At 35.9% G+C, this 13,677-nt stretch overlaps 1 protein-coding gene across 1 annotated transcript in view; it reads right to left on the reverse strand.

The window, feature by feature from the left end:
- FHIP2A (FHF complex subunit HOOK interacting protein 2A) overlaps positions 1–13,677 on the reverse strand; it is a 46,460-nt gene that overhangs the window by 16,277 nt on the left and 16,506 nt on the right. Inside the window, 1 exon segment of the mRNA XM_070752649.1 lies at positions 6,911–7,192. Within this exon segment, the coding sequence (XP_070608750.1) occupies positions 6,911–7,192 (282 nt within the window).

Raw genomic sequence — 13,677 nt, forward strand, 5'->3', positions numbered from 1 at the left:
ATTGGTACTGAATTGGTATAGTTATATTATAAGGGAATTTTTTTTCTAACAAAATATATTGAATAGATTTGGAATTTATAGCAATTTTTTTCTTTCTTACTACATATAAATTGAAACTAATCTAAATTTGAAACAGTGGATTCTAATTTGACAATGTCCAGTACCTCAACCTTTGTCAAAACAGCAAAAAAACAAACTACACCAACTACTCTCTCTCCACAAGTGTCACCGCATTCTTCTCCCTCGCACCAGGTGTTAACTATGTCCACCAAAGATAAAGACAAAGACAAAATAATGCAGTCCAATTTTGCAACTTTACATGAGACTTTAAATACTCTGAAGGACTTTATGTTTAAATCACAAGAAGACGCCACTCAACAAAGAGAGGCTATAAAAGAGGACGCAACACAACAAAGAGAAGCTATAAAAGCCGAATTGGCAGAATTCAAAGTGGAGATGGCCCAATTGAAAGCTGACATGGGTGAGATGAAAGACCAGATAAAGCAGATTCAACAAACACTCCAAGAAAGTGATGAACGAGTCAAAAAAGTTGAAGAGCAATCCGACAAAAATGAGAAAAGAATGGACTACCTTGAAGGGAGAGCTGATGAAAGATACAGAAGATATGATGAATCAATCATCCAGCTGGAGATGCAATGAGCTTCGTACGGACTTCGATTTCAGAATATAAAAGAGGAAAAAGATGAAGATTTAAAAATGACTATGGCGGAAACTATTGGAGGTATACTCCAAGAGGATCCTACAGCTTTACTGAAAGAAATCGATGAAGTATACAGAATCTCGAATAGCTATATCCGTCGACACAACCTCCCAAGAGAGATACACATTAAGTTTACAAGAAAAGCGTTGCGAGACGAGATACTTCATTATTCAAGAAATTCCCAGCCTCAACATCATGGAGTAGACATAAAGATACTAAAACAAGTTCCAAGAAGCGTCAGAGAAAGCAGAAGAGACTATCACTTCTTAACTAAAATTTTGATCAAAGAAAACATCACTTACCATTGGCTTATTCCACAAGGACTTTCTCTGACATGGCGTTCTACAAGATACAAACTGGAAAACGTAGAACAAGCTATGTACTTTTTGGAGAAGAGTGGCATCAGCCACTTTGATCACACAAGTAACCAACAAGTGGTCCAACTACAATCAGCTCAATACCAACCAGGGGAAAAATTACCAACTCAACAAGAAGAAGATTTGGGGGCTACTGCTCAAGTAATAGAGCAGGACCAAGGTGCTAGAAGAGTTCAACCTCAGCGAGAAACCAAAAAACCTACTAAATGACAACAAATAAAGACTTAAAAATTCTTTCCGTAAACGTTAATGGACTTAATGAACCAAGAAAAAGGAAACAAATCTTTTCTAAAATTAGAAACCAAAATGTTCAGATTGCGATATTACAAGAAGTTCATATTAAAAAAAATAATCAAAAATTACTGTTGAATCCCAAAATTGGAAAAATGTACGCTGCATTAGCAGACCAAAAAAAAAGAGGTGTAGTGATGTATGTTAAGAATTCTATAAATTCCAAACAAATATATAAGGATAAAGAGGGTAGGATATTGATTGTACAAGTTGATATTGAACCTAGACCTCTAGTGATTGTTTCTATCTATGCCCCTAATGAGGACCAAATGACATTTTATAAAAATTTACATCAAATAATAATAGATTTAGCTATTGACAATGTATTGATAATAGGTGACTTCAATGCTATCGCGAATAGACAATTAGACCATTCAGGAGGGGGAGGTAATAAAAAAAGGGAAAAAGGTAAAAAAACAAGAAGGAATTTGCTACCTAGTACTTTCCAAAAAATGAAAGCGGAATTATTACTAAGTGATATTTGGAGGGAAAGACACCCCCACAAAAGACAATTTACCTTCTACTCCAACCCCCACAAAATTTGGACGAGAATTGACATGTTATGGGCACCAAAAACGGTTGCAGAACAAATAAGAGAGGTCGAGATAGATGTTAATACATGGGCTGATCACAACCCAATAATGGTTTATATGACGATGAATAATAAACAGAACAACTGGCGGATGAATAGATATATATTAAATGATAAGAAATACAAGGATTGGATTGAAAAGGAACTAAAAATATTTCTTGAAATTAATAAAACCTCAGACACTACTCCACAGAATTTATGGGACACAGTTAAAGCGTATATAAGAGGCTTAACAATATCTTACACAGCAAAACATAATAAGGAAAAGAAATTAGAGTACTTACAATTAACAAATGAATTAAAACAATTAGAATCCTTATCGCAGCAACACATTAAGAACAGAGATTTAAAGACAGAAATAAATGTAATTAAACATAAAATTAGAGTCATAGAACAAAACCAATTAACTGAAAAGATCAAAAGAGCAAAGCAACAATATTTTGAATACGCAAATAAACCCGGCAGATGGCTAGCATATAAACTTAGAAAACAGAGCCAATCAAAATTAATCCAAAAATTAGAGGACAAAGACGGTATAATAAAATATGACACAGAAGGTAAGGCAGACATTGTCTATAATTTTTATAAAGAGCTATATGCTAAAGATCATGTTACCGAAGATGAAGTTTTTAACTATTTAAAAGCTTCAAAATTACCACAAATAACAGAAGACCAACAGGCCACCATGGATGGGCCAATAACAATGGAAGAACTCCTAACAACAATTAAAAAACAGAAAAGTAATAAGGCCACAGGCCCAGATGCCATACCTGCAGAATGGTACAAGATAGAGAATGAAACAATAAGAAACCACATGTTAGAAACCTTTAATTTATGTAGACTTGAGGGCAAAATCCCCAAATCTTGGTCAGAATCACTGACAACTTTAATACATAAACAGGGCACAGATCCAGAAAAAATTAAAAACTATAGGCCTATATCATTATTAAATGTAGACTATAAGATATTTATTGCCATCTATGCAGAGAGACTTAAAAGAGTTATAAATGGAATAATACACCAAGACCAAAATGGGTTTCTACCAGGGCGACAAATTAAAAATAATCTTAGAATCGTAATAAATACACTAGAGTACTATGAACAACACTCAGACAAGACGGCATCTTTAATGTTTCTAGATGCTCAAAAGGCCTTCGATAACGTTAATTGGATATTCATAAAAATGCAATTAAATAAAATGAGATTTGGCCCAAAATTTGTCAACCTAATAGATACTATATACTCAAAACAAACAACGAACATAATACTGAATAACAATCAATTACCAACACTTGATATAAATAAGGGAGTTCGCCAAGGTTGCCCTATATCACCATTGTTATTTATCATGACTCTTGAAACCTTATTAATTAAAATAAGAGCGGACCCTAAAATAAAAGGTTTAACTGTAGGAGACGAAACCTATAAACTCCAGGCCTTTGCAGATGATCTAATGTTCATAATTGAAGAACCGACAACAACAGTTCCTACTTTACTGCAAACTATTGAACAATACGGAAACGTAGCAGGTTTAAAGATAAATAAAAGCAAAACACATTTTTTGACCAAAAATATGAATAAAACACAAGAAACTAAATTAGAAAGTATTTCTGGAATAAAGACTGTAAAAAAAGTAAAATACTTAGGAATAAATTTAACAGCGAAAACAATAACATTAAAAAATGATAACTATATAAAATTATTAGCAGAAATTAAAAAAGATTTAGCAATGTGGAATAATCTGAAAATATCTTTTTTAGGAAGAATTGCAACAATTAAGATGAATATTTTACCCAAGGTTTTATTTCTTTTCCAGGTAATACCAAGGGGGGAATTTTTCTAAAAACTTTAACAAACCTAGTTAAAAAATTCATTTGGCAAGGGAAAAAAGCAAGGATAAAAATGAATTGCTTAGAAGATATTAAAGAAAGAGGAGGATTTGGCCTTCCAAATTGGAAATTATACTATCAGGCTGCTGCATTAACATGGCTTAAAGAGTGGATAACCCTAGATAACAAAAGAATACTTAACCTAGAAGGACACGATTTAATGCTTGGATGGCACGCATTTTTATGGTATGATAAGGACAAAAACCATTCATATTTTAAAAGGCATACATTAAGGAAATATCTACTAGAAGTCTGGAAAGACATAAAGAAAAATCATTTTTTAAATATCCCAGAATGGCTAGCTCCTTTAGAAGCAATAACGCATCCAAAGTCTATAAAGGACAAGAAAATAACTTATAGATATAAAGAATTACTAAATGATCAGATGAAGCTTAAATCTAGAATTGAATTACAAGAAGAAGGGATAATAATAGACTGGTGGCATTACGCCCAGATCCGATCTAGATATCAGAAGGATAAAACTCTTTACATTTTTAATAAAAGTAAGAATCCTTTAACTACTTTAATTACCACCAATTCAATAAAAATGATAGGGAAAATATATAAACTACTCATCGCTCATAAAAATATAGAGTTGACTTTAAAAGATACTATGATAAGATGGTGTAGAAATATTGGCAAGGAAATAGACATAGATACATGGGAGAAAGTGTGGATTAATAACTGGAAAATGACTAAATCAGTTTCATTAAAGGAAAATCAAATTAAAATGTTTTATAGATGGCATCTCCCACCAAATAGGATAGCAAAAATGTTTCCCAAAACATCCCCACTATGCTGGAAATGTAAGAAGGATATAGGAACCTATTACCATCAATGGTGGACATGTGGTAAAGCAAAAACATATTGGAAGATGACTGAAAAAATATTAAAAGAAATAATAAAGCAAGATATAGATAATACCCCGGAATTTTACTTACTAGGTGTTACAAATCAGACCTACAAGAAATAAATTCTTTATTTAATTATACACATATTAACCGCGGCTAGAATAATATATGCGCAAAATTGGAAAGGGGAGGATATCCCCAAGGAAGAAGAGGTTGTAGCCAAAATACTAGATTGCGCTGAAATGGACATGATGACAAGAAGATTAAACGATCAAGAAGATACTAAATTTTGTGAAACATGGAACAATGTTTATAAATGGATAGATAAGAAAAAATAAGACATTTAGATTGATTTTTAGTTAATTTTTTGTATTTGTTTTTACCTAGGTGATAACAATATTAACACTAGTTCAAAAGTATTTTTTGACGATTATGATATAGTAGTGTATGCATAAGTAAGTACAAGTAACATATTAAGATTTTTGATGTATAATAGTTGAAATTAGTTTAAATGTTTGGTTTGATGGTTTGATATTATTTTATCATAGTAAATAGGATTATATTAAAGGTATTTTTTGACGATTATGTTATACTAATCCTATCTAACATTCACATCGTTTTCAAGATTTCTAAAACTTCAACTTAAATTTACGAACTTTTTTTTTTACAATAGTTAACATATATTTAACTATGTATTCTTTTTCTATATTTGATTGTATACTTTCAAAAGAAGCGGGGGAAATGCACCCCCACTTTATGTTTATTGTTTGTATGTTTTGTTTGTTTTATGAAAATTAATAAAAAAATTGAAGAAAAAAAAAAAAGAACTTAATTCGTTCCGTGACCAGGTTCTTAAGTAGAAAAGTTTGTAAGTAGAAGCAATTTTTCCCATAGGAATCAATGTAAAAGCAAATAATGCTTGCAAACCCATTAGGAAAGAAATAAAAACTTGGAATTTGGGTGAGAGGAAGAGGAGGAGGAGGAGGAGGAAGAAGAAGAGGAGCAGCACAGTCGCTGCCCAGAACGAAGGAAGCATTTCTTTTCTCTGGGCGCTGGCAAAGGTTTATTCCCTCTCCAAGCGCCCAGAGAAAGAAAAATGCCTCATTTGCTCTGGGCTGCCAAAGCCTCCTTAAGCACCACCAAAAGGCTCCTCTGGCAGCCCAGAAAATCCCAAAATGGCCAGGATTAAAGGGGCCGGGTCTTCATGCCGCTCTCAAATTTCTTGGGAAATTTTTCCGGGCTTGGGTTCTTAAGTAGAAAATGGTTCTTAAGAAGAGGCAAAAAAAATCTTGAACACCCAGTTCTTATCTAGAAAAGTTCTTAAGTAGAGGTACCACTGTATATGGTTTCCATGACCTAATCTTAAAAAATGTGACACCAAGGCTAAAACACAATATAACGGTGGGTAAAATAGTTTGATTACAAAATATGGCATGAATGTATATATAGGATTACTTTTGCTTATTTATTTATTGTACATACAGACCATCACAATTAGGATTGACTCTGTTTATACAGAGTAACTTAAAGGAAGTTTCTGTTCTCAAAGGCAGTTTTATTAACCTTTTAAAAAGTGAATAGGTTTCACCACATTTCTAGGGTGAGAATATCTATCATCTGCAGGCAATGGCTAACAAAATGGGATAGTTTTAAAAAGTTCTAAAAGTCCTTGTTAATCTAAAGCAATACTTAGCAGATTGGTTACGAATAGCCAATTCAGAACAAGTCTTAAGGAACTTACAATAGTGATTATCTAACTCTGTAGTATACACTCTGTAAATTATTGAATTATTGTACTGGCTCTTCTGCAAAGAAAACTATTTTGTCGGTGTTGATATTAATGTTGTATAAGGAATAAACCACTTTTAATCATTACATTTCTTCAATATACAGGAATTCTCAGACATAGCTGTACAACCCCCCAAATAGGGTGCACAAGGGTAATGGCTAGACTTTTTCGCACTTTGCCTGTTCAGTATGACATGCTCAGCTGCTTAGTAGTTTACTAGAAATCCTGATTCACAGTTTGTAAACCACAAATTAGAGCAAATTTGTGAGGATTCTGTGAATTTTCATTAAAGTAGATCTGTAGCCACCATGATTACTCAGCAGCCAAACAACCACCAGATAGAGAAATGATGTCTCTCTTAAATCCAAAATTAATTCTGCTGTAATAAATAGATACTTACTGGACTTTTGGTAAGGTTGAGCAGAGAATTCACCAAATTATAGTCCCCATGTGGACGAACAGCTAAAGCCTCTGGAGATAAAGGGATGTTTAATTCAATTTGATTTGCAGACATATCTGCCTGCTGAACATCATTCTCTTTCTCTGCTTGCTTGGTCCTACTTGATGTTTCTTCATATTGAATGGACTGTCCTGTATCTGTCACTTCAGAATTTTGCTCTTTTACGAGGTCTTCTGTGCTGTGGTTTACTGCATCTTTTGAAGCCAATGCTTTCTGCTTGTTCTGAAAATAAATAAATAAATAAAATGGAGAATTACAAAGATAAAATCAATTTTTGGTTTGTAGCAGAAATACAGCACGAAGAAACCAAAAAGGAAATGAAGAAACAGCAGAAGAAACCTAAAGTGTAAAACTGATTCCTGAGGGTCTAAGGTTTTAAGTAACTAAAAGGCATTTGAATTGAATAATGCAACGTAAGGAAGCTTTTCACATTTTAAGAATGTTTAATCACAAAACGTATTTTTGATTCTCAGATCTTAGAGCAGGAAAAAAACTGCCTAGTTTACGGCATTATATATTTTGTACAGACTGCTGACATTTATAAACATCAAGCAATCTTCCATGAATTTTAGCCTGATTACATAAGCTAATATCTTGTGTTTATTTGTAACCTATACATTTAAATACATACTTCATTTTTTTTTAAATGCCCAAACATTATCATTTGATTTGTCAGCCTTGGTGGTTTACTTCTTCTGCTTCTTATCTAATTTAAAAACATACTTCCCATCAATCTGATTAGTAAGAATTACTAAATAACAAGTTAAAAATTTAAAGTGTGCTGCAAAAATCTGCTAGAAATTGTACAATCACTCTACATATCCTTCCAAATGTAAGCAGGCATTTATGATATGCAAGGAATCTTCTAATATTAATTCAAAAGAAATCCAAAATAATTTAGTTTAAGACCTCAACTCACTTTATTATTCTCTGTTCTAAGAAGGGTTTTAATCTAATGTAATTGCAGACATCTAGAAGGAAAAATGTTATTAGAATTGGGAAATCTGTACTTACCACTATACAAAATTGTGAAAACCTTTCTAAAGGCTGCCCAATTTAAAGTGGAAACACTTTGAACACTTTACTTTTGCCTAAAGATCTGTTTCTGATTTGTGAATGATAGGACAGATTCAGTTCCAGTTTTTGCCAGTTTAAACAAATCCTTAAGAACTATGGTGGTGGATCTCACAGTTTGCTTTCTGTATTTGGTAATATGGTTCACTTATGTTATAATAAACTTGCATAAACAATTGTGTAATTGTTATCCTTGAGTAATATGTTATCTTGGAAGCACATGCAATATTTTGTGCATTACAGAAAATAAACATATAATTAAAACTAAAATTCTTTTAAAAGTTCTTTTAAATAGACCTCAGGCCTGTAGTAAGGTTTCAGCACGCTGTGATGTGAAATTGTAAATATTAGTCTTCATCTAAAAAGAAAGGCTTACAGAAAGAATCAACCTGACAAATAGTGGCAAAGACTTTATGACTGCCTGAATTAGGAATGGAGAACCTAGTATAGCCCACAATTTTGTACTATAATTTTAAAAGCTCCAGCACCATGACACTGGTGTTTTATGGGATTTGTTGTCCAAACAAATACATGGGACCATGTTTCTTCTACTGTCAAGAAAGAGTCTGTTTTCTTTGGAAACAGTAAAATACAATGTAAGGTATTTCAATCTGGTGTCTGTTCCTTTATTACTGTTAATGGGTTACGGTAAGATGATTTATGAATCACACTATGCAAAACAATCAAAATTCACTGTTTTGTTCATGCAGTTCTGAAGCCCACCTGCTCACCTGCCTCGAAGAAATGTGTAGGACAGGGCCTGGAATCACCTATTAGGAAAGTTTAATGAAATAGGCTGTATGCTTTCTGATTCAAGAGCATCATCACCAAGGGACTTCACTACCAGACCACTGGGGATAGCAAGAGCAAGCAACAGTTTGCTGAACTTAACAGAAAGAAAAAAGCCAACTCAGTTCAGCAGCAAAAGGTGTGTAGAAAGCATCTTGTCAAACAAACAAACAAACGCCACATAAAAAGCCCAACTAGTTAATTGTGGTAATGAAAACATCAAAACAAATGTAATCATACACACTTTGTCAGGATACATATGCTGCTCCTTTTTTTCTTTTCGCACTATTAGTCACAACATCATGGAATAAAGATAATTGAAAATACAACCACATAATTGCATAGGACAGGAGGCATTGTTCAGCACAAAAAGCACTTCACTGAAAAATGCAGCAGTGTTATCCATATTCAGCGGTCTAATATAGCCACGTAAATCTTCAAATAATCACAAAAATAATTACCAGTTTTCTAAATGCAATCACAGTAGAAGTTCTGAAAAAGTCACAGTGACTCTAATAATGTTCAGAATGAGAACTGCTGGCAACTCTCTGCCACTCATTAAAAACCTTCATATCTTCGGTAGTATTAATTCTATACAAGTCTACTCAGAAATATTTAGTAAAATCAGTTGGAGATGTTTTCAAGACTAAACATACAATTCCAAATTTGTAAGATTCTCTCAAGATTACCAGTCTTTGCTCCATGGTTATGACTTTTCCACAGGCATTGGGTTGATGCACTATTATGGAAATAGTGAACTACTATAGACAGATTCCAACCCATTTTAAATCAAATTCAGTGTATATATTAAACTGAACATTAGATATGCAGAGCATGGTGAAATGCATTTTCTCATGTATCAAACAATCAAACTTTCTATCATCATGGATATTTTGAAATCACTGGCTATATATTGGCAGTCTGGTTAAACTGTTTCCAGGATTACATGTTTATTTTTGTTAAATTTGTTACCTATCTCACCGTGGGGCTACTCTAGCCAGTTCACGACATAAAAAGGATAAAATGAAAAGATTGTAAACAAAAGACAATATCTAGATTACTGCAATGCACTCTACATGGGGCTGTCCTTGAATACCACCCAAAAGCTTCAAATGGTCCAGAATGCAGCAGCAGCAGCAGCAAGCATAGTAGTGGCGGCCCTTAGGTTTGTCCATGTAAAATCTCAGTTGAATGAGCTTTACTGGCGTCCAGTTTCTTTCCTGGCACAATTCAAAGTGATAGTCATCACCTTTAATGCCCTATATGACACAGGGCCAGGCTATCTGCAGAATGCCTGCCTGACGTTCAGTAGGCCTCCACCCATAAGGTTGTAGATACCTACTTTTCCATCAAACAATGGAAGATAATCAGATAATCAAACTAATCAAGCACCAGGTTTTTGTTCTTTTTAATATTTTATTGTTTTAAACAGTTGAGTTTTACAGCTTTAATGTGATTTTATATGTCTTTTAATTTTTGATTGGAGGCCATCCAGAGTTTGCTTAAAGATGGATTCCCTGGTTCCAGGGAGGCCTTTGGAGCTTGGAGAGGATGAAACATGAGCCTACTGGGCTCACTAGAAGTTGGAAAACAGGCTACTTCCGGCTTCCAGAGGCCCCGGGGGGGAGGAGCTGTTTTCACCCTCCCAATGTATTGAGTTATGGGTGTGGGCACTCACGCATGCGCAATAGTGCGCACCCACACTATTTTGGCAAGGAAAAAAAGGTTCGCCATCACTGTTCTAGACAATCTGTTTCTTCCAAAAACAAAAACTGACCCACTACGTTTCTCAAAATACCATATATATATGTGGAACTAGTTCAGAAGTTATCCTTCTGTCACCTTGAAAATGATCTCACCATTTTATTAGTAATTTTATGCATCTAATAAATATTTATTAGTCAAAACAGAATCAAGCTATACGTTGTGAGAGATTTCCGGTTACAGTAACTGGAACTATTCCCAAAACACGGAATTGGCAGCACTCTAAAATGTCTTCCGTAAGTGTTATAATTACATATCCAAGTCTGTGCAGACATACTTTTCTCAAATGTATTTAGCAAAATTATGATAAAAGAGAAGAATCTCCATCACTAATTCTGTTTCATTAGAATAATTCTGTTGAGTAACTTCTCAAGGATAAAATTGTCCTCTTTAGTTTGCAGTGTTTCCCAAAGTGTGATACGCATACCCCCTCAGGGATATGGGAAGAGTTTGATGGGGGTATGTGTTGCACCGGAGTTTGGTGTTATGAAATACATCTTGTTTTTTCCAATTTATGTGAAGTTGCTTTTTCAGCATTTGTAGACATTAAGTCGAAAAAAAGGAAGAGACTATTGGATGTGGAACCACATCTCAGATTAAAATTAACAACCAGGGAACCAAATTATGATGATCTGTCATTTCAGCACAAACAATTTCATCCTTCTCATTGATCCAAATAAATGTTATTTATAATATAACTTTTATTTATATTTTATTATGAATAATTTAAAAAATTGGAATAAGAAAAAAAATATATATTTTGATTGTTATTAAAATACATCCATTTTTTTTACAAGGGGTACTAAGCGTTATGAAAATTATAGAAGGGGTACAATATGTCAAAAGTTTGGGAAACACTAGTTTAGGCCAACCTTTCCATGTAGGCCAGGCTGGAAATAAAACTAATTGAGCTACATTACATCTTGCCAGTCTGATAATGGAAATCTCCTGCTGTCTCTTTTAGAGTCTGGGAGATTAGGCAGGTTTCCTTTTGGGTCCCTCTCTCTGTGCATTCTATGCAATTGAGAGTTATGTCATCTCTTATCTGATCATTCCCTAGGCAGTATGGTTATTCACACAGTCATTGCCACACACCTCTACACTTTAAAAATAAAACACAGTTGCTAGGCAAAACCAGCAATTTACTCAAGGCAGAATAGGTAACAGCAGTCAAGGAAAGGAATGTCAATCAAAACAGTCTCCAGAAAAGAAACCTTGTCACAGCAATTTTGCTTTTAACAGGGGCATGCAGAAAAGTAAACAAAATCCAGTCCAAAGTTCACAGAGCCAAGTTAGATTTGTCAGCCAGTTCAAGATCAGAGATTCATTAACAAGATTCAAAAGAATTATACGCCAAATGGGGAAATCAGACTGTTGTTTCTAATAAAGTAACACAGATAAAGCTGCCTTTTAAATTAGACTGCAGACAGCTATCTTTAATCAAGAGTATTACTCCCTTGCTTGATAAGAAGCTTCATTGAGCACCTTTGCTCTGTTCTCTGCTCTACTCTGAATCTGAGAGCTTGGAAACTGAACCCAACAGCTCTAGCCATTCTCATGACGCCTCTGATCGATCAGCTTCGGGTGATTCCTGACTTAAGAGTCTCTTGAGACTGATATTCCACATGTTTGGTTAGAGAAGCTTCTGGGTTCTGGGTCATGGCACTAGCTTCCTCCCCAGAACTCTGCTCAACCTCAAATGGAAGCTTATGCTTTTGGAAGTTCAGTGATACCTCGTGATACAAACCCCTCGGCATACGAACAATCCGAGATACGAACCCGGGGTTCGGAATTTTTTTTGCCTCTTCTTACGAACTTTTTCCGTCTTACGAACCCGCCGCCCGAACGCCAAACCCGGAAGTTCGGCAAAAGTTCGGGGTCGGCGTTCGGGTTCAGGAGGACGCTGAGAAGCCGTCGTTCCTGGAGTCCACGTTTCGGCCGGCCAGGAAGGACGTCTTTGTGACGTCAAAGCTCTGCCCATGGAATTCCTTATTAGGATTCCCTACCTCCTTTCTAGCCTCCTGACCGGCCCGACGGCTCCGCGGCTCTTTTGAAAAGCTAACAGCCGGGCGGCGGGGCTTCTCAGCATCCTCCTGAACCTGAATGCCGACCCCGAACTTTTGCCAAACTTCCGGGTTCGGCATTCAGGAGAACGCCGAGAAGCCCCCCGGCTGTTTCAAAAGGCAAAACCCGGAAGTTCGGCAAAAGTTCAGGTTTGGCGTTTGGGTTCGGGAGGACGCTGAGAAGCTCCCTGGCTGTTTCAAAAGGTGACAGCCGGGCGGCGAGGCTTCTCGGCGACCACCCGAACCCAAACTTTTGCCGAACTTCCGGGTTCGGCATTGGGAGAACGCTGAGAAGCGCCCAGCTGTTTCAAAAGGTGACAGCCGGGTGGCGGCGTTTTTTTGCGTTTTTTTTCCTTACACGCATTAATTCATTTTACATTGTTTCCTATGGGAAACAATGTTTCGTCTTACGAACTTTTTGCCTCACGAACCTCTTCTGGGTACCAATTGAATTCGTAAGACGAGGTATTACTGTATTGTTTATGGAAGCAACATATGGAGCATGAACTTGCAATGCATTACCATCATTCCTCTGAGCCATTTCTCTAGTCCAGGAGTGTCAAATTCAAGGCCCACAGGCTGTATCCAGCCCTTGGAATGCCTTAATCCAGTGCGTGGGGCCAGTCTGGAAATATCAAAGAACCTGCCCCTGGTGCCTCTGGTGGTTTAAAATGGGTTGTGTGCACCCCCACACCTCATTTTCACTTTCTATGGCCTCCTGCAGTGCTCTGGTGGCTAAAAATGGGCCCACAAAAGGGGTGAAACAGATGGCAAAGTGCTGCAGGAAGCCATGGGTGAAAATGAGTCCCAAGGGTAACACGCATGGACTCCCATGGCCATTTTGGCCAGCAGGGTGCTGCAGGAGCAACTGCCCTGCCCCCCCCCACCGCCCCACCTCCTGGCCTGAGGAGAACTACAATGCTGATCTCGCTCTCAAAGAAATCCAGCTTAACACCCTGCTCTAGTACATCAAACAATGTAATCAGTGTTGATACCTAAGGGAGTCCAAAATATATG

Source organism: Erythrolamprus reginae, chromosome 5 (genome assembly GCF_031021105.1).
Source record: "Erythrolamprus reginae isolate rEryReg1 chromosome 5, rEryReg1.hap1, whole genome shotgun sequence".
Classification (NCBI taxonomy): Eukaryota; Metazoa; Chordata; class Lepidosauria; order Squamata; family Dipsadidae; genus Erythrolamprus; species Erythrolamprus reginae.